General features: G+C 49.1%; 2 protein-coding genes and 1 long non-coding RNA gene across 8 annotated transcripts; 1 reads left to right on the top strand and 2 right to left on the bottom strand.

Moving 5' to 3' along the window:
- Window positions 1-2,688: 2,688 nt before the first annotated feature.
- On the bottom strand, window positions 2,689-8,977 carry SIRT3 (sirtuin 3). 6 transcript variants are annotated; one of them, XM_037401626.1, is made up of 8 exons: window positions 8,777-8,977; window positions 8,535-8,688; window positions 7,363-7,560; window positions 6,553-6,785; window positions 6,290-6,390; window positions 5,915-6,076; window positions 5,314-5,523; window positions 3,260-3,609 (listed from the first exon to the last, which is right to left on the bottom strand). In XM_037401626.1, the coding sequence occupies exons 1-8, from the start codon at window positions 8,805-8,807 to the stop codon at window positions 3,589-3,591; spliced, it is 1,110 nt and encodes a 369-aa protein (XP_037257523.1). In that variant the 5' UTR covers window positions 8,808-8,977; the 3' UTR covers window positions 3,260-3,588. The 6 variants fall into 6 exon arrangements, with proteins under 6 accessions (XP_037257524.1, XP_037257523.1, XP_037257526.1 ...); XM_037401629.1 differs by lacking the exons at window positions 8,535-8,688; window positions 8,777-8,977 and adding an exon at window positions 7,866-8,493; XM_037401628.1 differs by lacking the exon at window positions 5,314-5,523 and having other exon boundaries at window positions 3,472-3,609.
- An 86-nt stretch (window positions 8,978-9,063) lies between these two features.
- PSMD13 (proteasome 26S subunit, non-ATPase 13) lies at window positions 9,064-18,683 on the top strand. Its single transcript, XM_037401625.1, has 13 exons — window positions 9,064-9,250; window positions 9,813-9,891; window positions 10,796-10,830; window positions 10,909-10,964; window positions 11,339-11,382; window positions 11,646-11,732; window positions 12,610-12,781; window positions 13,269-13,348; window positions 13,433-13,558; window positions 14,248-14,310; window positions 15,269-15,349; window positions 17,004-17,120; window positions 17,860-18,683. The coding sequence occupies exons 1-13, from the start codon at window positions 9,156-9,158 to the stop codon at window positions 17,953-17,955; spliced, it is 1,131 nt and encodes a 376-aa protein (XP_037257522.1). The 5' UTR covers window positions 9,064-9,155; the 3' UTR covers window positions 17,956-18,683.
- On the bottom strand, window positions 18,602-22,162 carry LOC119154283. The gene is made up of 2 exons (XR_005106422.1): window positions 22,019-22,162; window positions 18,602-20,834 (listed from the first exon to the last, which is right to left on the bottom strand). It is a non-coding gene; the product is annotated as an uncharacterized LOC119154283 (long non-coding RNA).
- Window positions 22,163-23,779: the final 1,617 nt, after the last annotated feature.

The raw sequence follows: 23,779 nt of genomic DNA, 5'->3' as shown, positions 1-23,779 counted from the left end.
ACAGGGCAGCACGTGCAGCAGAGCTGGGGCTCTGGTGGGAAGGCAGACTGGCTGACCAGGCTCCCCAGTGGGGCACAACACAGGGCACCCAGGAAAGCTGGGTCTGGGGAGGCTGCCGGTGCGCAGCCGAGGTGAGCAGAGGGTTTGCAAGTATTTCTGCCTGTGTATTTTTAGAAGTTGGTGCTTGTTTTCTGAAGACTGCCTCTATGACATGAAAAGCTGAAGGTATGCTTAATTTAGTTTAGTTCTTAAGTGATTAAAATTTTTTTCAGTAGTTATGATTAAGTCCCAGGCTCTCCCAGAGGTATGCAAAATTTATGTAAAACTGACCCACTAAAATTTGTGGATAGGCTTCTGTCATGAGAATAGCGTCAGTGTATTGCAGCTGGAGTTTTTAGGCCAACTGCATCTCTCCCCTTCTTTCTTTATTTTTTTTATTTAATAACTAGCAAAACCCCCCACTGCAGACCTTCCATGTGAAGATGCAGACCTCTGTGTCTCCATCTCTTAAAGCTTTCCATGCAAAAGGAAAAGTAAGGGTGTGTATCTTTAATGCAGTGCTTCTGGTATCGTATTCTGTTTCTCTGTTGTGCTTAAACTCCTGACTTGCAACTGACAGGCCCTGCTTTGAAAAGCCCTGGTGCAAGGGCTGAACTTGGCACAGGGGGCTTTGGGAGTGAGGGTTTGTGAACAGGGTATGTTTTAAAAACAAGATGCTGCCACAGTTTTCATTGCAAAGCGACGTGCCACGAGGCTTCTGGTGCTCTGCAAAGTGAGAGAACAACCGTTCTTCTTGCGGCTGTGTGTTCAAATGCAGCTGCTGGGCTGGTCTGGCTGCAAGGAGGAACATGCAGTTATATTTAAATTGTGCGTTTGGATAAACAAGTCTGCTCATCTGAATGCGAGCTTGTTCAAACCTATCTTCAAGGCATTTAGACTTGCTTAAACCTTTCTTTTTCTTGTTCAACCTTTCTTTCAGTTGGTAACCGGTCATGAGTGGTGTTCCTGAGGGCTCAGTGCTGGGGCCAGTCCCGTTTAATGTCTGTATCAATGATCTGGATGAGGGGATCGAGTGCACCCTCAGTAAGTTTGCAGAGAACACCAAGTTGGGAAGTTGATCTGCTTGTGGCTAGGAAGGCTCTGCAGAGGGATCTGGACAGGCTGGACCGATGGGCTGAGGCCAGTTGTACGAGGTTCAAGACGGCTCAGTGCGGGGTCCTGCACGTGGGTCACACCAGCCCCAGGCAGCGCTGCGGACTGGGGCAGAGCGGCTGGAAAGCTGCCTGGTGGGAAAGGCCCTGGGGGGGCTGGTTGACAGCTGGCTGGGCATGAGCCGGCTGTATGCCAAGGGGGCCAACAGCATCCTGGCTTGTATCTGAAACAGTGTGGCCAGTGGGACCAGGGCAGCAACTGTCCCCCTGTAATCGGCAGTGGTGAGGCTGCACCTCAAACCCTGTGTGCAGTTTTGGGCCCCTCACTGCAAGAAGGACGTAGAGGGGCTGGAGTGTGTCCAGGGATGGGCAACGGAGCTGGGGAAGGGGCTGGAACACAAGTCTTACATGGAGTGGCTGAGAGAACTGGGGCTGTTCAGCCTGGAGGAGGAGGCGGCTCTCCTTATCGCTCTCTACAACTGCCTGAAAGGAGGGTGTAGGCAGGTGGGGGTTCATCTCTTCTACCAGATAACAAGTGACAGGACAAGAGGAAATGGCCTCAGGTTGTGCCAGGGAAGGTTTAGATTGGATATTAGAAAACATTTCTTCACCAAAAGGGTTGTCAAGCATTGGAACAGGCTGCTCAGGGAGGTGGTGGAGTCACCAGCCCTGGAGGTGTTTAAAAGACACATAGATATGGTGCTTAGGGATGTGGTTTAGTGATGGACTTGGCAGTGCTGGGTTAATGGTTGGATTCAAGGACCGTAAGGGTCTATTCCAACCTCAATGATTCTGTGATTCTAAGGAAGCAGCTAGGACACCAAGTGCAGAGCTCTGTTCCTGTAGCATTAGCAGTGTTGTACCAGGATTCTGTGGGATCCCTGGGGCTAGTCTGATTTATAGTGGATGAGTATTAGGTCCAAAACCTTCTAATTACATAAACAGATAGCCATAAGAGACGGTGTTTTGAGGCTCTAGCTTTGCCATGTGAAGAGCTTTCAGGCATAGAAGTAACAGTGTTCCAGTGTTGTGTTGGTAAGACACAGCTGTGTGCTCAAATGCTTTTATTCCCTTTGCTTGGAACCATAACAAAACAGTGGCACAAAATGCTTTGCATTTTGTTGTGCTTGTTTAGAGCTGGTACTGAGCCAGGGCTGCCTCTAGAACAGTTGCTGTGATAAGCATATGGGTCAGCCAGGGCCACCTGAGTGTGACTTCAATCTCTACAGCCACATTTAGGTGCTGGGGTGATGAAAATCATGCTCCATGGCAGGGAAGAGGCCCTGCTGTGCCAGTAATATGCAAAGTACATCTGCTAGGACACATTCGGGAAGGAGCAGGACATCACTGCAGTGCTCTGACTGATGCTGCCCCTCTCTGGGACAGCAGTTACAGGGAGGAAAGGTACTTGTGTAAGGTTAAAAAGAAATAAAATAATAAAAAAGCAGGTGAAAGGAGTGGTGGTGAGTGGCACAGAATGTGTTAGAATACTAGGGAAGGTGCAAAGTTTACAGAAAAACCCACAGGTGACATCAGCAAAAGAATTAAAACTCTTTATTATTAAATAATTAACACTACACCGATTCAAAACTCTTCCAGCAGCTCAAGCTGGTGTGTTTCTGAACAGGAATGGGGGACAAGCTCCCCTCCAGCCCTGATAGCATTTGTCCCCTGATTAGCAGAGTTTCCATCTGAAGAATAAACACTACAAGTCTGCAGCAGCTGAAAGATCATGACGAAGAGAAGAGTATCTGAGGAGGAGCTGTGAAGGGAGTTGGTACATGTGGGGAGCTGGAACACTCACTCCAGACTGCCTTGCCTCAAGGCCTGACCTTCTGGCATTTTCAACTCCTGCTCGCTGAAAGCCAGGCCCTCTGAGGGTCTCCAAGGTTGGACGGCTTGGAAGGAGTGAGACCCAAATGGCAAGCTGCCCGTGCACAGCTCGTCTGACATGCTGGCACAAGCCCACGAGCTTCCAGCCAGTTACTGGTGTGAAGTTCTCATGGCTGGACATCATCAAATGGTGCGCTGATGGAGCGACAGCCAGGGCCACGGAAGAGGCAAGCCTCCCCTAGCAGGTGCCAACATGAAGCAAGACAAGGAGGGAGCAGTGGCTACATCAACTGTTCTGAAGTCTCAGGCAGGAAAGCCTTCATGTGCAGAGCCAGTCTCCAGCTTGGCATTTGGGCTTCTCTCCCTTCAGCTTCCCTTCCGTCATGGGCGAGGGCCTCTCTGCTCCGCTTCCAGCCCAGCTGGATTGAGCCACGGGCATCCCCTCCTCCCCAGTGTGCCAGTTCTGTGTGGATTTGCTGCTGCAGAGCTGGATGGCCTCTTCCACCGCTCCCTGCCACAGTCTCTTTTCTCTGCCCGTGCTGGGCATGACAGTCTCTCCTTTTCAAGGTGAACATCGCTCTCCAGCAGCAGGGAGCCAGCTGTCCTATTTGTCTTTTGCATCCAGCTAAAAATAGAAAGACCACACAGTGTTCGCTAGGGTGTTTCAAACCTTCCAGCCCCTGTTAGCTCAGCCAGCAATGCTTCCTAGCACCCAGAGCGAGAAGCATTTTGTGTTTTACCACATTTGCATCAGTGATTTAGAGCAGCACAGAGCATTAAACCAAGGGCTGGTTGATCTCATACAAATGCAAAATGGTTTGTAGTGGAAAATCAAAAACCTGACAAGACGACTAACATTCCTATTCATTCCTACCCCATGATCTGATGAAAGAAAAACAACCTGCATGTTAAAATGGGAATTTTAAAGCTGGATTTTGTCTTGAGTCGAGGAACTCATGTACAGACAGCGTATCTGTTAAAAAAACTTCTGTGTTTTTTTTAACACAGCTTCTTACTATGGTGAGCTGGCAGAACCCTACCGCTGTGCCCATTTACACAAGCGGAAGAGCTGGCCTGGCCCACAAGTTACAACTTCTGCTTAAATTAAAAAAAAAGTTTAAAAAGCAATGCCAAATGTGGAAAAATCTTCCCAGGACGTCTATATTAATGTAATAACTAATATTAGCACTAAATTCAAAGTAATTAAAAACTTGTTCTCCTACAATTTCTCACTTCTGAAGATCCTGGAAGATTACAGATGCAAGAATGGCACAGGGAAATAAATGACCAGTGGAGGAAAATGCCTTTAACAATTCAGTGCTCTCAGGTGAAACACAAGTACCCTCACTCCTGCCTGCTGTTTCCTGTTCATTGCATGCCTGGCCACTGCAGAGCACTTTGGTTCGGTCTCAGACACAGCATGATTAGAGCTTCCCTTTTTTTACTGCTATGATTTATTTCTCACGATGACCAGAAAAATCACTAGAAATGAAACCAAGTCCACTAAGCGAACATACAGAAAGAGGAAAGCTCCACTAAGGTGAGGTGTGGCTCTGCTCTTTGGTTTAGTTCAGGAGTTACTCATGTTAATGTGCCATTGCTCAGGCACTCAGCCAGGGAAAAAGTGTAAAAGCCAGTGCCTGAACAGCAGCTTCAGCACCCGAGAGCGCATCCCACTGTGTGTCTGCACAATTTAGTGGAGTTTTTCCAGTCTCCTTGCACACATCTGGGGGAAGTGCTGCCTGAAGAAGAGCATGCCCATGTCTTGTGTAAGTACAAAAGCGGGTCCTCTGCTGACTTACAAGATTGTACTGGATATTTGGTACAGGTGACAGAGGGGATTTTCTGGTTGGTGGCTTCCAGCTCCAGGAAACTATACCTTTGTCTATAGGGCTTTTTCAGTGTATTTGGGAACAAACTGAAAAACCAGACAAAATCAACAGGAAGCTTTTCAGTAATTGAGTGGGTTGTTGCTTGAAGAAGCCCTAAAGTGCTCTCGTTCAACCCAGAGCCCGACTTTTTCAATATTCCTATTTCATCTGAGGTTGGAAGATCTGCATCCTCCCCTTCTCTACCCCTGAAACATTCATCAACGCAGCACTGCTCTGTGGCACTTTTGCTGTGAAACAGCACTGAAGTTTCATTTTGTTTTTTTTTTTTTTTTTTAAACCTTTTTGCACTTTCTGTGGTCCTTTTCTGTGAATGCAGGCTGCAGGCATGGCTGTGCAGGTCTAACCCCCAGCAAACAAACCTGCTCCCCCTGGAATAACGCCAGCACAAGGAATGAAGAGGCTGAGGGAGGGAGGCAGGGCTCTGAGCCCCTTCCCACCTTTTCTTTTTCCTTCTGAATTAGTGTTTGCATCTCTTCGTTCCAGTCCAACAGATCCACCAGCTTCTCGACCCCACTGACCACGTCCCCCAGCTGGGCTACGTCATTGTAGCGTTTCTGCCAGGCGAAGGGTCCTACGAGATCTCGGTTGATCAGGACTCGGGGAACGGAGCTGCGAACAGCTCCTGCTAGGCTGGCAAAGGGCTCCACCTGAAGGAAGGCAACCCAAGGAGCAGAGAGAAACCGTCACCTCGCTGAGGGCACGAATTCACAGCACCTTAAGCTTGTAACCACTGTGTTTAACGGTTCTCCCACTGTGGGCTAAGCGACCTCAGCTTTGAACAGGCTGTGGATGCCACTGGTGGTCTTTCCTCAGGCACCCACGAAACTCATCTCTTGCTCTCCAGGACCACACAAGGTTTTCAGGGGGTCTCAGAGCACGTGCACCCTACCTCTTACCCTGCTACTTCAACTTGTACCTCTATTTTACCAGGTTGTTGCCTTCTCCTCTAAACCCTCTCTCTCCTCCCGAGTCCCCTTGGGCCCTGTTTTCCATGTGCCTTTTTCTCCTTGTGAGCCAGGGTTTCCCTTTGTCCCAGACCTCTAGGGATGTTCCGATGATGAAAAGCAGGTCTGCCATGGGGAAGTCTGTCACATGCAGGAAGAAGCGCTGCGGGAGCTCCTCGCCAAAGAACACAATGTCAGGCTTGATGACTCCAGTGCAGACGGGACAGTGAGGGACCCTGTCTGCCATGACGTCCCCCTGAAGCAAGAGCACCCAACACCACTGGTTACAGGGCAGCGCATACCTGTACAAGCAGGGTCAGAACCACAACACATCCTCACAGCAACATTCAGCCCCAAGTCTGGTCCCCTCCAATAAAACCTCTTGGCCCGGAGGGAAAAATAACAGGCCTGCAACAGGTTCTCCTCCTTCTATTAATTTATGTGTCAGTGCCCAACTGTGACCGCTCACCCTGAAGTCCTCTCCTGGGAACTTCCTTCGACAGACCGTGCAAGTGGCAGTGGCAAATGTGCCGTGGGCTTCCACCAGTCTATCCGGAGGGATCCCAGCAACTGGAACACAGTGTGTAGGAGAGGACCAGCTCAGCATGAGCGGACTGAACCAGAAACTCCACATGAACTGGGCACTCCCCCAGTCCTGCCTCCCATTCTGCTTCTCACCCTCTGTCTCTTCCTGGCACGCTGCTGCTGAGAGATGGGGAAGAGAAAACTCACCTCTCTCCAGCCCGTCAATATTCTGGGTGTAGAGGCGCAGGAGGAGCCCTTTGTCATGCAGGAGTCTTAGGAAATAGTGGGTGTAGTTGGGTCTGTAGTTGCCAGGGTAGAGCTCCTTGGCCAAAGTGAAAAAGGGCTTAGGGTTGACAAAGAAATACATCAGTTCAAAGATGGCTTCTGGGTAGGGGATGTTGTACTGCTCAAGGTTACTGTAGAGGCCGCTCCCTGGGGACCTGCAAGGAGAGGAGAGCAGGGCTGGTAGTCAGAATGCAGGACAAGATGCCACCCACCACAGAGCCAGGCCAAGATGAGACAGAGCAGCCAGCCAGGTCCTTGGGTTCTCTCTGGCTGCTTTGTACTGTCCATTGCCTGTTGAGAGAGCAGCTGAAACTACGTCTGCACAGGAGGAGAACGTGACTCACATCCCTGTTCCACTGCCAGCCCACGTTCTCCCAGCTGCAGAGGTGTGCCTGCAGCCAGAGGGAGGGAAGGGCCACGCTGGTACGCTGTGAAGACCACGCTCCCTTTTAGCTGGAGTGTCTCAAGCCTGTGCCACGGCCACATAGGCTGCTCTGGTGGCCAAGGTGGCGGAGCGAGTGCAGCCACGGAATCAAGTAACAGGCATGACTTAACTGTCCTGAAGATGTGGGCCAAGGAATGGTGCAAAGTCTGACTGGTGATGCCAGCCTGCCTTTGGCTGGAGAAGGAGATGGAGGGGTGAGAGGAGTAGTAGGCTCCAGCATTATCTAAACTGAAGATCCTGTCCCTTGCAGCGCTGAAAAAGGACAAATGAAATGATGGAGGTGTTACCTGAAATCTGGGATGCCGCTGGGGGTGCTAATCCCAGCGCCAGCCATCACCACCACTCGGCGACACTCCTTCTTCTGAATTAGCTCTGCCACATCCCGCAGGGTAAGCTTCTGCTTCCCACCGTCATCTCCCCACCTGCCCATTCCTAAAATGGCCCTGGCAGCAGCAGACAGAGAGAAGGGCCTGGTCCCTTGGATCCTGCTCGGAACAGAGACAAAGCACAACAGGTAGCGTAATGACAGCAACTTCAGCTGAAAACTGCTCAGGGAGAAATGCATCACAAGAATTTCACAGAAAGTTCTTCCCTGGGTAGGACCGCGTGCTAGTTTGTTAACAAGAAGGAAGCTTAACTGCTTGTCTAATCTGTACCCCAGCAGCAGATACTTTCCATTGTGCTTTCTTATGCAGATCTAAAAATACCATGTCATAGGGGTACAAGTGAGAGGTTTTTTTTGGGACAGGGTTGGACACAGGGCTGTGGGAGCGGTAGCACTGGGACTCACAAGTCTCACAGTCCATTTACACTGCTTTTGGGATATGGAAGACTCTTCTATGTCCTCAGTTTCAAGAAGTTTGTAGGGTGATGTGGTCACCCTGGGACAATGCAGCCCAGGCTGGCACGGACATGGTCATTTCTCTACATCCTCCAAGGGCTCTGTGTGCGAGCTCCACGTGGAAATAGCAAATGCCTAAAGGAATCACAGGTCAGCACTACGTACAGATGGGGCTGAAAACAGTCATTATCGTCTCAAGGAACAGCCTGTCCTGCACCAACATGCACTAATTGGGAAGATTACGAGCGGTCCAGAGGAGACGTGGGACTCTGGAAAAGCCAAGAGAGGGCTGCTAGATCTCTGCAGCCCGCAAGTAGCAATTACCGAGCTCATTAAGTGTCGGCCTCGGTGTGCCCGACACGGCCTTCCCAAGGACACGGCTCTGTCCCGTTAGACCAGGCTCCCGGAGAGCTACATTCAGTGTTCGGTAAACCTCTACTGCCCGAGCCCCCGGGCAGCTCTGTCTCACGGGGCGACCCTCCCGCCCGCGGAGAGGCGGCTGCTCCGCGCTGCCGCCGGCGGTTCCTTCCGTCGGGCCCCCGGTGCGGAGGCCCGGCGGGCAGCAGGGCCCGGCACCGGCGGTGGAGTTGCCGGGCCCACGTAGCCATGCGGCCCTACCTGGGCGCTGCGGGGCCCGCCGCCGCCTCGCTGTGCGCAGCGCGCAGGGGGGGCCGGGCTGGGCGCCCCGGGCCGCCGCCGCCATCCCTGGGGCCGCCGCCGTCCTTGGGGCCGCCGCCGTCCCTGCGGCCGCGCTCCCACAGGCTCCTCCACGCTGCAAGAAAGCGCAGAGCGGGTGACCGGGCGGGGGGCGCCCCGCATGCCCGCCGCCAGCCCCCGCCGGGCCCCTCCCGCGGGCTCACCCGCTGCCAGCCGCCGGGCCCCGCGCTCCATGGCCGGGGCAGCGGCCGAGCCCCGCCGCGCCGCTACCGCAATGCCCCGAGTAGGCGCGCCCGCCTCCCGCCCGCCTCTCTGGCAGCCTCCCGGCCTCTCCCCGCCGCCCCGTTTTGGGTCGATTCGTGTCGTTTCGGGGTGCTTGGGGAGGCGGGGGGGAAGGCCGGGGGGCAAGGCGTTGCCATGGCTACCGCGGGGCGGGGAGGCGTTCGCCGCGGGGCCTTACGGTACCCAGCGTGCCCCGCGCGGCGCCGGAAGTGAGTGTGCATTTCCGGTGGCCGCGAGCGCGGGGGCGGCCGGGTGTCGGCGTCGCTGGCTGCTCTCCCCTCCGTCCCTCCGGCCGCCGCCATGAAGGACGTACCGGGTTTCCTGCAGCAGAGCCAGAGCTCGGGGCCGGGGCAGGCCGCTGTCTGGCACCGTCTGGAGGAGCTCTACAACAAGAAGTGAGCTGGGGGAGGGAGGCCGCGGCTGTGGTAACACCGGTCCCGGAGAGCGGGCCGCTGCCCTCGGGGACCGGCACGACTCCCGCTCGCCTCTGCTGGGTGTTCTGGGGCGTTGCTGGGGGGCTGTGCCCCGCCGGGCGCCTGCCCGGGGCCCAGCGTGTGCCGGCTTGGCTGTTACGCGGAGAGCGGGGCTTAGCGGCCCTCGCCCGGTGCTGAGCCTACGATACAAGCGCTGGGATGATGAGCCCTCCCCGGGTAGGAGCAGGCTCCTCCCTGTGTCCTTTTGATAACTTAGTAAGCGTTTAAGCAGCACGAATGTAGTGGTAGAAAATCAGGGAGTTGACTTTCACGTTATTTTTCTTGGGGTTACTTTATGTTATGCCCTGAGGGGTGGGGCGTGAGTGTCTCACCGGTTTCGTTTCTCACTTGTCTCCGTCGTTAGTCACAGCAGCCGTGGAGACAGGTGGGCCTAACGGATTTGAGTGTGAAATACAGCATGTGGCAGGAGCTGAGGCGCTGGTATAAAGTGGGAACTCGCTGACAGACCTTATTGTTTTTTAAGACTCTGGCACCAGCTGACTCTGCAAGTTTTGGACTTTGTTCAGGACCCTTGCTTTGCCCAAGGAGATGGACTTATCAAGGTGAAGTATTTGATTGTTCCCAAGAGGTTTATCTTGCTGTGGTGAAGTTGAGTGATGGTGTTTTTGTGCTAGTGAAAAATAAGCTGCCTGTGACTTGTCTCTGGAGAATTATTAAACTAGATGAATTCAGCTTTCTGGGGCTTATGCACTAGATGTGAGTGTGCAGGATTTGATTGGCATGTGAAAATTCTGCTAAAATTAAATGTGTCGATTTTAGAAGCTGCAAAAGGATATTTTCATTAACTTAAGTTTTTTGGGGGAGAGGGTACAGGTACAAAAAGTTCCCTTCTGTAACAAGAGGTTTGCAACTGCAAGCATAGGATGGATTGTCAGGTGTTCACAAAGGCTTCAAAATATTCAGTAGGTTACTTCATCCAGTGGGAGCTTCTTCTAGGTATGAAGATAAGGGTGTACTCAGTCCAGAGTCGCATATTGTCTGTCTGCTACAAGTAATAATGAGCTTTCATGCTCCTTTGAGGTTTTAGGTTAAAAGTCACCTTCCTAGGAGACAGTTATTTCCATGGTAAAGAGCCATGGGTTTCTAGAGACAGCCTCTTTTCTGAAGGCATGCAAAGAGAAATTTGAAAGCTTTGTGTCTGTGCTTGCTGTACAGTCATAACTGAAGACACACACCAGCCCAACCCATAGCAGCGAGGCACTGTATGTATTAGTACCTGCTAGCTTGGAATCACTCCTTGCAGTTGGATAGAATTACTTGAATAGCAGAGCTAAAATTATCTAAAAAGAGCAATCTTTGGCTCCTGGATTCTGTATGGTGTAAAAACTTCTGTGTTGGATGCCCACTACTTTGCTGGAAAATGAATTGGAATGTAGTGAAAAGTGAGTGTCATAGCTGAAACAAAATACCTGTTTGCCCTGACTGTCAATATCTTTGTGCCCACAGCTTTATGAGAACTTCATCAGTGAGTTTGAACACAGGTGGGTTTGTTTGCCTGCAAGTTTTTAGGTCACCTACTGTTGACTGAGACTGTTCTGACAGTGAGCTTTTTGTTCTAGGGTGAACCCCTTGTCCCTGGTAGAGATCATTCTTCATGTAGTCAGACAGATGACAGGTAAGTGTCCTTACCTGTTACTTAAAGTATTTTTAGCAACCGATGTGCATGCAATTTGACTAGTTAATAGTAACAGCTAATTCTTCAATGTTAAGCTATTGCCTTCCTGCTGTATTGAAAAGGAAAAGCGCTAAGTCAAAAAGCATAAATGAATGCTGCTATCCAGAGTAGCCAGTCTACTGCTTTGCTAGGGAAATGGCTGGCGATCAGAAAGCCAGGCCTACAGACAGCAGAACCTTTTGAAAGTTGAGCGGTGTACTACAGAAAAAGTATATTCCAGTCTTCATGAATCCAGTAAAAGGAGATATTTCTTCTGTATATTCCACAGGAATTCCTGATGTTGCTGCTTTTTTTTCCTTTTCTCTCTACTTCAGATCCCACCGTGGCCCTTACTTTTCTGGAGAAGACTCGAGAAAAGGTATTTTTGAAATTGCTTTTTCTGGTAGTCTGCCTACAGGAATAGTTTTGCATTTGAGCGTATATGGTATAGCTGAAGAGGCAGATACGTGTATGTTGAAACCTGTGCTGGAAAATACCTACTCCTTTTCTCAGTGAACAGCTCTGTATTTTAATGCAGGAAGATGGTAACAAATGAAATGCAACCAACGCAATCTAGGTTTCAAGAGCCTACCTGGCTGCAAGGGTAACACTCTCTAAAGATGTATCTTTGTGTAACTGCAGGTAAAAAGCAGCGATGAAGCAGTCATTCTGTGTAAAACAGCCATTGGGGCACTCAAGCTGAACATTGGAGACCTGCAGGTCACCAAGGTGAGGTGATGACTCGAGTAGTTCAAGCATTCAGGTATTTTGGAGCACTGTGACACGCTTCAGCCGTAGCCACAGCATGGATGTGCCTGTGTCTGTGCCTCAGTTCTAAATGAGAATTTGATAAATTTGCAGTTCCTGGGATTTCCAGGAAGACCTGGAGTTCTGCTTTACGGTTTGTAGGCCATAACAGTGCACGGGTAGTACTTATGAACAAATCTTTGATGTTTCAGTAAGATTCTGATGCATGTAGCCTTTCAGGTGCTGTTGCTTATTGGTGGCCTGCAGCTGCTCACTGCAGCTGTTGGTGTGCACAGCTTGAAAGAGAGGGGGGAGAAAAATAAAAATCTTTATATATTCCAGTTTGCAGCTTAGAGGGTCTCACGAACTCAACAGTATATATGCTACTTGTTGGTGAACTGCTAGCGATGACTGAATTAGTGTATCATTTCCTGTGCTAAGCATGTTGGGTTTTTTCATCTGTTGGCTCTTTTTAGAGCTGTCTCTCAAACCTAAGATGAGGGTTTTTTTCATGCAGTGCAGCTTTATATCCCTTATACCCATCAAACTTTGTACTTGCTCTAAGTATATATAAAGCGTGTGTGTGTATATAAATACAGTTGAGCTGCAGGGTTGTCTTTTTGAGGTTTGGGTTTTTTTTTCCTAACCTAACTACTATGTAAATGGAGAATGCCGTTGCTTTATTTTTAATGCTGTGGTCTCTGCTTTACTACCGGGTGGGTGTTAATTCTGGACCACACAGGAATGCTGTAGCTGTTGCAGTAAGGCTGCTTCACAGTGGTGAACTAGAAGGCCAGGAACACAGAGGTGTATGAGGTGTTTCTTCATCTGTAACAAGCAGGTTTTTGCCCTCCTCTAGGAGACCATTGAGGAGGTTGAGGAGATGCTGAACAATCTCCCTGGGGTGACTTCAGTTCACAGCCGCTTCTATGATCTCTCCAGCAAGTATTATCAGACAATTGGGAACCATGCCTCTTACTATAAGGATGCTCTGCGGTTTCTGGGATGCATTGATGTTAAAGATCTGCCAGGTAACTTCTCCTTTGCCAAGCACAGAAATTCCCAGTTTTCATTCTCTGATTTATCACTTCAATCTAAATACACGTGCTGGCAGGGAACAGGTTTTCTCAGTGTTATTTTGAATCTGCTGTAGTTGGGCCAGGATCTAGCTGGAAAGAGGAGGAACCCACAAGAATGGCTGAGTAGGATTCTGTTCCTAAGCTATGTTGGGGTGATGGGAGAGGGGAAGTGCCCCCACCAGAAGAGATAGTTTGTTCTAGTTCCCCAAAATCTTCACTAGAGATTGAAAAAGTAGCCCTTTTTTTCTTTTTTGCTGCTGCTGTGGTTACTGCAGGCTTCTGAATTTCAGGCTTGGGAGAGGATGAGAAGTGGGGCTGGGAGTCATCTAACACAGGTACAGAGAGGAGAGTGCAGGAAGGATTAATGGGGCTTAGGCTGCTGTTTCATTCAAACTATTTTTGTTGGTTTAGTGTTGTGTTTGTTTTTTTTTTTTTCCAGTATCAGAGCAGCAGGAGAGAGCCTTTACCCTGGGACTGGCAGGGCTCTTGGGAGAAGGTGTTTATAACTTTGGGGAGCTGGTAAGTTGGAGCTTTGTTGCTTCAGCTGTTGAGTATCAGGAATTTATTTTACCTTATTAACACTATCCTGCCCGGTTTCTGCAGCTGATGCACCCAGTTCTGGAGTCCCTGAGAAACACTGATCGGCAGTGGCTGATTGACACGCTTTATGCCTTCAACAGTGGTAATGTAGAGACGTTTCAGGCTTTGAAGTCAGCATGGGGTCAGCAGGTGGGTGAATGAGTTGCTGTATTGCTTAAGGCCTAAGCTCAGTATTTAGGGAGGACACTTAGATTCTGAACACATTTACCTTAAGAATTCCTGACTCTGGTGCACTGGTATAATTTTAATCATAGCATAGTAATGTTTCTTTCATTTTGATACATATCATTAGTTCTCTAATCTTTCCTCTGTGTCTGGTTGATTGAAAGAAGCGAAGAGAAATCTTTTGTGATCCAAAGCAAACAAAAACATCATGCAGTGCTGCACACAGGAGGATAATTCTGATTTAATTTCCGTAATGCCATTCACTCCCAGTATTAAACTGCTTCCAATGTAAAATAGTGGCTTTCCCTTGTGTTCTGGGAAGTCTGAGGAAAACAGTGCTGTTGGATATTAACTACACTGGCTGTACCAGAAACGATCAGCACAGCAGTGATTTACAGGTGGGCTTGTATGTCTGCTTGGGCAAGGCTGTGCCCTTTGATAAAAGGTTGCCTACTTTGTGCAGTTCTTAACACTTGTGTTATGGAACCATTATCAGGCAGTGGGTGGCTTGTAGTGGCCTCCTACCTTTTAAATGAAGGTAGTGGGTCCCCATGTGACTTACTCATGTGTGTAACATGCTGTTTTCCCCTGGGTGTGTATGTGTTGGGGTGGGGGAAGTAACAATGAACTTGTTCTATTTTATCCTCTTACAGCCAGATCTGGCTGCAAATGAAGCACTTCTGCTGCAAAAGATTCAACTGCTATGTCTTATGGAGGTGAGCTGAGAACTGTGATGTGTTAAATATGGGAAATGAAGCGGGACTGCTCCAACTACCTTTTGGTGGGGGTAGCAGTGTTGAATATTCTGTTCTCTCGATGCATTCATTCAGAAACTCGTGGGTATAAATACCTGACTGCAAATTTTGCCTCTAGGTGGTGCCAGAAGGCAGTACCGCTTGGGGGGGGGGAAAAAAAAAGCACTTTGTAAGGGCTTGTCTGTAGTTTCAAGAATGTGCTCTTTCAGGCAGGATATTGGAGCTGCGGAAGGAAAGAGCAGGCTTTGCATCTTGAGGATGGTATCTGAAATGATAACTCTTAAAGTATGTTCTAGTTTAACAAATCAAAAAATTTAACACTTAAAATCTTAGTTTCCTAAGGGCTGAAAATCCTTTCCCTGATAGGTAACCTTAAAGGTGTAAACAGTTTCTTTCCTGTCACTTGAAGGCTTTGGCTCTGTTGTTACTAAATAATACTGCTGTATAAACCTCCATGGCCTTGGATCTTTTTTAAAAACTTAAATACTGAGTTGCCTGAGGTGTAATATGTTTATACACACCCATATACCAATATGTGTGTATGTTACTGTGTATATATATTCCATTTCTAGTGTTTTATTGTGAATGAGTTTTACCACCTGTAAGTACTGCATTGTCTCAGGGATGTGGTATGTACAGAGATGTTCTAACACAGACGTATCTGCTTTATTTGGAGATTAATGTTGTTGCCTAGGAAATTTGTGGCTTGGAGCAGTGAGGTATGTGTGCAGGAAGGAGCAGTACTCTTCCTTTCTGCTGACATAAATACTTCAAAGAAAAATGCATTTTTATTGAATAGGAGAAATGCAGTTGCTACTGCAGGTGGAGAGTTCAGCAGGGCAGTATGAGGGAGGTTGTGCACACTGTTGGAAAAGACTAAAATCATGTGGGATTTTTTGTTTTGTTTACTTGAACTCAGATGACTTTTACCCGACCGGCCAATCACAGGCAGCTCACTTTTGAGGAGATTGCTAAGAGTGCCAAAGTCACCGTGAATGAGGTGAGTTCAGCTTTAGACAAACTTATTAATGTCTAACTTCTGAAGCTCTGAAAGTGTCTGGATAGACCTACTCCCGTAGGTGAATTCTTAAGTAGAAATGTTCTCCCCTCTTCTTGTGCATTTGAAGAACCCCTTTCTTTTTTAAGAAGGAATTTACTGCTTGGTGCTCCTGTTTCTTGGTAAATACCTTTTTGAAGATTTTTAGTCATAGTCTTTAAGTTGGAAGAGAGCTCTATAGGTCATCTGTTCCCACCTGCTCCTGAAAGCAGGTGTTTGGATTAGGTTATGTAGGGCCCTGCCAAGCCTGTCTTGAATATTTTGTCAGTAAGAGGGAAATGTCACTAATATTTAATTTTTCTCATGGTGAAGAATTTTCTTCTGTTATCCAGATGTAGTCCCTGCTGAAGCAAATCCTGCCTGTGGTCTCTTGTCCTTTCACTGTGCATCCTTATGAAAATAGTATCTCTTACTTTCTGTGTTACGGCCTTTAGGTACTAAAGACTGTGATTGAGGTATTTCCCAAGCTACCTCTTGTCTAGGCTCAACAAATTAGATTTCTTCATAATGTCAAGTTCTTGGCCTCCTAACCATGGTGGCCCATTGTTAGACTCTCTCCAGTTTTGCAGTGTCCCCCTTAAACTGGAAGGGAGTGAAGCAAAGCTGGACACAGTGCTGCAGGTGTGCTCCCACGAGTGCCGAGTGGAATAATTGCATCCCTTGATCCACTGGCTGTGTTCTCGCTGATGCAGACCAGGACACGGTTCCCCTTTGCTGCTATAGGGGAGCACCCCTGGCTCTTGCACAGTTTCCTGTGCCTGCCAGACTATCCATCACAGTATGCTTTGCCGAGGATATTCAGGGTATGCTGCAGCCAGTCAGTGCTGGGGCTTGGGATCGTTTGATCTCAGGTGTCAGACTCCATGTTTATCTTCACTGTACTTCATGGGATTCATGTTAGTGCAATCTCTTGAGGTCTGTCTTCATGGTAGCTCTAATTTCCAGTACATCTACATCTCCTTGCCGGTTTGGTATCATCCGTGAAATTGTCATCAGGCTAGCTTAAACACAACTAAATAGTGTCAGTCTCAATATCGGTCCCCAAGGAGTGCTAGTCATGACCAGCTGCCTGTTGAAGCCTCTAACCACTCTTGTTTGAGGTTGGTAGTTCAGCAGGTTTTCCCCTCCTCTTGTGGCTTGTCCATTCCATAGTTTACCAGCCTGTCAGCAAGGATGTGGTAGAAGGTTTTGTTGAGCACTCTGCTAAGAGAAAGGTACAGGACACCTACAGCATTCTTCTCGACCACTGAACAAGTTATTTAAACTAAAAAGGCAATGCGATTGGTCATGCAGATCTTACCCATGGTAAATCCATGTTGGCCTTTTCCAATTACCTTGCTCTTCCTGGGATTTCAGAGAAAAGAAAAAACCTGCTCTTAGGGAGAAGAAATCTCTCCTGTATATTTAGATGTCAAGTCTCAAGGCAGTATTATAACCTAGAAGGGGATGGGTGTGAGACAGGCTGCAGTTGCTTTTGATTTTGCTGTGTGCAGTAAACAGTCTTCCAAAAGCAGGTGCCGTCTAAAGGTTTTGTTTATCTCGGGGGAAACTGGATGATTCTCAATTGTTTCCTTGAATTATTTTTTTTAATTTTCAGGTGGAACTGCTGGTGATGAAGGCGCTCTCGGTAGGCTTGGTGAAGGGCAGTATCGATGAAGTCGATAAGAGGGTGCACATGACATGGGTACAACCGCGCGTGTTGGATTTGCAACAGGTAATGACCATCTTCAATGTTAAGGCAGTGCTAACTTGTTTTGTCGTGTGAGGTGACCTGGAAATTAAAATCAGAACTGTCAAGGGTCGCTGTCTGGGAATGATTCTCCTTGGTGGTACTTGAAGATGCTCAAGGAGCGAGGAAGTATATCAACTTTTCCTCGTTCCTTTTTACATTGTTGCCTTCAGCTTTTACCTTGTGTATACACACCTTGGGCGCATTTTGTATCTGCATTTTGCAGTAAGTAGTTAAAAACCTGTCAGGAGATGGAACAGGATATTGGTGACGCTTCTCTTCTGAAAGCTGCTCAAATGCTATGGCTGTGTTCTCCAGAAGGATGCAGACATCTGTGTGGCTGCCTCAAGCCTGAATGCATGAAGCAAAATCTTGGAGTTTCTGGGTTGTAGGCAGCACGCTTGTCTTGAGAAGTTCAGGGTGATAAAGGTGCTGAGCTTCTCAAGTTCATCCTCCTAATGTTTTAGGAGACTGTATAGGGTGCCTTTCACCTTTAAAAAAACAGATTTGGTACATGGAACACTAGCTGCAAATAATTCCTTTAGTGCATTTCAATTTAACTTTCAACATTGCTATTTTGATGGTAAAAGATGTGAAGTAGCGTCTTTTCTAGATGTATGGGTATTTGAGAAGTTGTTAGGGATCTCAAGGGTTTGTCCTTAAATGTGAATATTGGTATTTCTGGTGGTTGGTGCATTAAAGTGATTGTGGACTTGCCTTGCAGATCAAAGGAATGAAAGACCGCCTGGAGTTCTGGTGCACAGATGTGAGAAGCATGGAGATGTTGGTGGAGCACCAAGCTCACGACATCCTGACATAGAGGACCTTGCACTACCCCTGGGAGAGTAACTTCTACTGCTACTGACGCTAGCAGCACTCAGACCACTGACTCTGTACTGAATTATATTGAAGGGGGGTGGGTGGGCAGAGGGGAGAGCAGCTTTTTGACGCTTGTTTGGAGGAGTAAGTGGCCTTTTGCTGTGTAACCCTTTGGTGCTTGGAGTCAAGATTTCCCTATGCGCTATCATTGGTGGCACTGACCATGAGAGCTCCCATCCCGCTCGTGAAAGGAGGACAGAGGCTCCGCGGTGGCTGGCTGATCAGTCTTGCTATCAGGCTGTTGGGGGAGGATGTGATGCTTGTTGCATGTTGCAGGAGCGGAGGCTCTTTGCCGGGTACAGGGGTAGCAGAAGTTCCTTTATGAGAACGTGCTAGAGAGGTGCCTGACGGTCAGTGTACGTGGTGTTACTTGGTGGCGTTGGCCTTAGGAAGGCGCGACCTTCCCTGGTAACCTCTCTCCCCCTGCCCCTGCAGCAGCCCGAAGGCAGCATTACTGAAATCATCTTTCTCCTTTTGCCCTCTTTCTCCACAACCCCTCCTCCTCATCTGCAGTAGAGGGAGTGTTTACTCCATCAAAGGGTTTTTTCCAGGATTACCGTTTAGTGGATGTGTTTTTATATACTTTTGGGGTGGTTGTCTTTTATGAACACTTTGTGCTAAAGTGAGTTGCAGCAGTATTGCTGGAATAAACTTCTCTGCCTTCCCTTTTCTGTAGTTTGTCGTCTTCGTAACGTGCAGTTGAGCCTCTGATCCATTTAAAAATACGCTTCCTTTTAGATTTCATGTTACAAAACTCTGTCCAAGAACAACACAGGTTTAAACAGTCTGTTAATCACCAGTGGGATTGGTATGTAGTTTACTTAGCATGTAGTACCTTGGTACGTACTTTGTCAAGTTCCTTTCTTTTGTGGGAAACTGTTGTCCTGATGCCTTTTCTCAAGCTGAATAATCATTACTGCCTGAAAAGGCCTAAAGAAGGCCTGAGACAACAAGTTCTTGTTCTGCTCTTGCCTCTTAACAACTGCTACTTCAAAAGCTTTCTGTAATGTAATTGTTTTGCCCTACTGCGATGCCTTTATAGGGATGGAAGATAATTGCACACATCAAGAATTTGAAACAAAGGCAGATCTGAACTGGGGGCTGCCTCCAAGTATCCGTTTGGATGTGTAATACTCCTGATTATAAGGCAGTAATGGCAAACTACACTAAGGGTTATAACAGTAACTTTAAATTGAATGAATACCTGGTTGAATTACTCAGAATGTAAGTAGATCTTTAAATGCTGCTGGTGGTGTCTCTGTGCTTCAAGAAGCATGGTTTATCGGTGTATCCATTTTTGCTTCACGCTGCCAGTTTGGTTACTGCTGTGATTCCGGAGCTCTGGTTATCAGTTGGATTCTCTGGTATCGCCCTGACAAACTGTACCACTGGAATTTTTACATTTTGCTGTCTTGACTCTGAGGGTTTAATGTCGGCAATGGAAAAAAGCAGGCACGTGGCTGATGCCAGGCTGCTGTGCAGGTATGAGGATGTCGCAGGCAAGGGAGACTTCAGGTTTATAAAATGAATAAACACCCCAATTGTCAGATCCTGTGCCTGGTCACCCTCCACCCTTCTGCCTCTAATGAATTCTGGCCTAAACTCCATGTTTTGGATTTGTCCAGGTCTGAATGCCTGCCTCTTCCCTGTCCAGCCCATCAGTTCGGTCACTTTGCTCTGCCCTTGCAGGTTCAGCTGCTGAAGCGTGCAGAGCCGCGCTGTGTTCTGTGGGTGCAGTTTGACTTTCCCTAGTTCATGCTTCATTTCGCCTTCCAAAGCTCGTTCCTGATGTCACTTTTACTGACTTCGAAGAGCACGTGGAGGAGACAAGTGTTGAGATCAGAAAAATGTTCCCTTTGTTTTGTGGCTAAGGACAGGAAAAAGGCTTTAAAAGTACAATCTCCTTAGCAGTGTCGTGTCACTACATGTTAGGAGTAAATAAAATGCCAGCTGTGTGGCAAAGCTTGTGTGTCGTAGGGCTGCTGTTGCTTTAGATGAGCGTCAAAACCCCTGAAATGTTGCTGTTGAAATGGTACGTGTGCTCTCCTGAGACTACTTTGACAACTCTTGTACTGTGGGGAGCACTTGCTTGTATGTAAATTTTTGAGCAGGTCACTGAAGTGAGTGTGAAGATCTGCAGTCTAAGTGCATTACAACAGTTTCAGAGGTTTTTTCCAAGATACCTGGAAGTAGTATTTGCTACCCAGACCTTCCTGTGTGGCACAGAGTGCTGGCTGGCTGCTTCCCTAACAGAAATAATTTGGGAAATTGGGTGTGTGTTTCTTGGAGGCAGGGAGGCTCTTCACACAGGAGGAAAAGATGCGTGTGTAGCACCCAGGCTGCAGACAGTTTTAAATGTCACTTACAGCCTTTGAGTATTTTCTTGCTAGGAATTTAACTTGGTTTTGCTTCCTTGCTAGTGCTGTGAGTGGTTCCTTGGTATCTGCCCTGTGCTTCACTGCAATGAACAAGCTAAAAGCTCCAGTGGGAAATACACGTCCAGGCTGGAGCCTGCTGCAGACTCGCAAAGGAACAGTGTGCCACCCAACAGAGCAGGATTACAGACCCATTCCCCAGTGAACAAGCTCACGGCTGAAGCAAAACCAACAGGCCATTATGCTGAGTGTTAATGTGAATTTTAATGAACAAACTCAAAGGCTTCCTTGCCGGTGAAGATCTCTTCTGTGGTCTTTACAGGGTGCGGGTTCTTCTTGCCACTTCTTACTCTGGTCTGCTCTTGTAGTGTTGGATGTGTGCCAGGATCCAGGCTGTTGGCAACAGGAAGCACGCAGACATCACAGAAAGCGCGATGGTTTGTTCCTGCCGGCGGGAGAAGAAACAGAGAACTAGTGGGATGGCTACGCGACAGCCACGTCCTACGCGGGGTTCCTGGGGTTCTGCACACTGGTGCGGTCGGTCTAGTGCAACGGATCGAGTGGGCTTGTCTGTGCTCCTTGCTCTGTCCAGCTGTGCTCAGATGGACACACCTGGGGGCTGTGGGAGGGAGATGGGGGTGCGCACAGCAGCTTCCACCAACGGCTGGTTGCTCTCTAGATTTGTTTCCACCACTTCATGTTTCTCTGTCATGATAATCACTGAAAAATCAGAGCAACGTGTGACCTTCTGTCAGCAGTGAGGCTGGCGCTCGCTTGCAGTGTTTCCAAGAGCAGCTGTGCCTGACTTTCAGATGACTTTGAGGAGTGAATGGCAACCAGCAGCAGCCTCTTCTATTTCTGGTGCAGCAGGGTAGCACTTAACCCCTTGCACTGTTGCCTGTCTTTCTGTTTTTGGCTAGAAAAAGAGTCTCGGGGCTCACGATGCACTCTGTTGCAGACCTCGGAAAGGCAGCAGGGGGTAAGCTGCACAAGCGAGGGGTGGAGGCAAAACCCAGCCAGGATTTCTGATAAAAAGCTGCTTTTTCCAAGCTCATTTCACCCAGTGCAGGAGGGTCTCCACAGCTGGAGCGGCTCCTGTTTTGGTGGGGACCTTCCCCAGAGGGAGGAATGGTGGAGGGACCTACACCCTCTGGCTCTGCGATGACAGCAGACCCTGTCCTTGCCCACTGGACTTCTGCTTCAGGGTGAGACCCCCGTGAAAGGGGGAATGGGACCCTGGTCTGTCCCTGGGCTGGCCGGTTGTCTAGAAGGGACTGTCACTGCCACCTCTGTGAGGTCCTTTGGCTCCCATGGCTTAGCCTCCGTGGGGGGCACCCTGGGCTGCTACCCAAAACCCCAAAGGTCAAAAAGGGGGCTGAAAGGATAAAATAGAAGCAAGATCCTGAAGAGGGGAGCAGAGCCCCAACACCCTGTGGGGGTGCAGTCGAGCTTGCACTGCTTGGGGGGCACCTTCCCACCTTTTTCTCTCCCCCCCTCCCCTTTTGCTTTCTCTCCCAACAAAAAGAATTTGGCTATAATTCCATGGGGTGGGTGTCGTGCCCCTCCAGCCACGTTGTGTCCTGAGAGCAGGTGGCTCCCCCCCTTTCCAGCCCCCCACAAACTACTCACAGCAGCTGAGACTGGGTGTTCGGGTGGCTTGGAGGTGATCTGCACCTGGGGGGCCCGTGGGATCCGCAGCGCGCTGGCCAGCAGCTGGGAGCCCCGCTGGAAGCCCCACATGGCGACGGCAGGGTGAGCGTGCCACTCACTGCGGCCAGCTGCAGCTGCCCAGCATGTCACGGCTGCCACCGCCCGCCCTCAGCACGGGACCTGCTGCTCACCCAAGGGAATGGTGGCGGAAAACCCTTAAACAGCAAGATTGTCCCAAATCACTCACTAAATGTTTTTTTTTCCTTTCCTTAAGCGTTGGGGTTTTTTTCCTCCTAGCAGCACCCAGCTCCCTGTGCCTCCCAGGTCAAACCTCATGTCCTTGGTCAACAAGGTGGGTCCTCTCTGCGAGCAGACCTCTCCTGTTCCCCAGCTTTTTAAAATTTACAACTTTAAAACTTAATGTACTTTTGGGGTTTTTTAAGCTGTTGCAGACGTGATGCCTGATCTTCTCAGTCTGATTGTAGTGAACTGGACCTTGCTCATCCTGTCTGTGGCAATGGCTTCTCCATCTTCTGTTGCGGCTCAGTGTTTGAGTCTGCTCAAAACCGTGTATGCATGGGCTCCTCCGTGTGTGGTGTCTGTCCAACAAGCCCGTCGGCCACGGGCTGTCTAAGGTGCTGTCAGGTCTGTTGCTGGTGTTTGATCAAGTTGGGCTGGAGTTTGCAAAAGCAGCTCCCAACTTGCCCCGACCTGAGAGCAGAAGTGGCTGAAAGCTTTCAGCTTGGCTGTTGTTCCTCCGGTGTTTGGGTGCTTGTCAGCAGGAGAAATTGTGCTCTTGCAACTTCAACACGTGCCTGCTTTGCTGAATAACCCAGCTGTGTCCTTTTCTTGCCTAAAATCCTCTCTGTAGGAAGTTTGCCAGGATTTGTATGGACCCATTCAGAGTTCTCCTTCCTGGGGCTGGGAATGCCACCTTGCTCTCCCTGACTCTCCTTGCAGCTCCTGGGGCTTCTTCGTGATTGCAGCAGGCTCTTCTGTGGGGTGAAACTGGGTCTTGTCTTCAGGAGGTCAGAGCTCTTCCCAGAACATCTGTCTCGGGAAGGTGCAGGCTTTTACCTTAAAAACAGCACGATGGGCTACAGGGGCCGTGGCTGGTCAAGCATACATTTGTTGATGAAAGATGACGCTGAAATTTAAAAGCGGCAACTGAATCCTCTTACCTTATATCTGCTGCTTTCAGCTGGCTTTCCAAAGGATTTCTCTTTCATTCCCTGCCCATCAGAGCCTCTTCCCGACCAGCTGACAGTCAGTAGTCTCTCTGTGCAGCAGACACAAAGCTGGGAGGTGGCGGAGTCTGACAGTGAAGATATTTTGAGCAGTTTCGCAAAACATCTGCCCTGTGAGACAAAGGAAAGGAGTAAGTGACCTCCAGGAAGCCCCCCTAGGTGACATCTCACACTCATCGACTTCTCCCTTAGCGTTAGTTGATTTTCTCGAGCAAACCCATGTTGGGTTGTGCCTCTGCATGCTGCTTGTTGTGACAGAAATATGTGACGGCTCTGCTCTCCTTGTCAGAAAGCAGTATCCAGCCGCCCCCCTCTGGGTCTCGAGCTCCATTTCGCCAGCCTAAACCCGATGGATGACCCGTCTGCTCAGGGGACTCGTCAAACCAGGGCCACGATGCTGCACGCAGCGTGGCCACCCCAGCCTGCCGCTTGCTGGCACCAAAGCAGGTGTCCCGAGTTCCCCCTTGCTGCTGACCCCCCCTGCCCTGTGTTC

This window comes from Falco rusticolus, chromosome 10, assembly GCF_015220075.1.
Source record: "Falco rusticolus isolate bFalRus1 chromosome 10, bFalRus1.pri, whole genome shotgun sequence".
NCBI lineage: Eukaryota > Metazoa > Chordata > Aves > Falconiformes > Falconidae > Falco > Falco rusticolus.
This window is presented reverse-complemented; position numbering and strand designations above follow the sequence as displayed.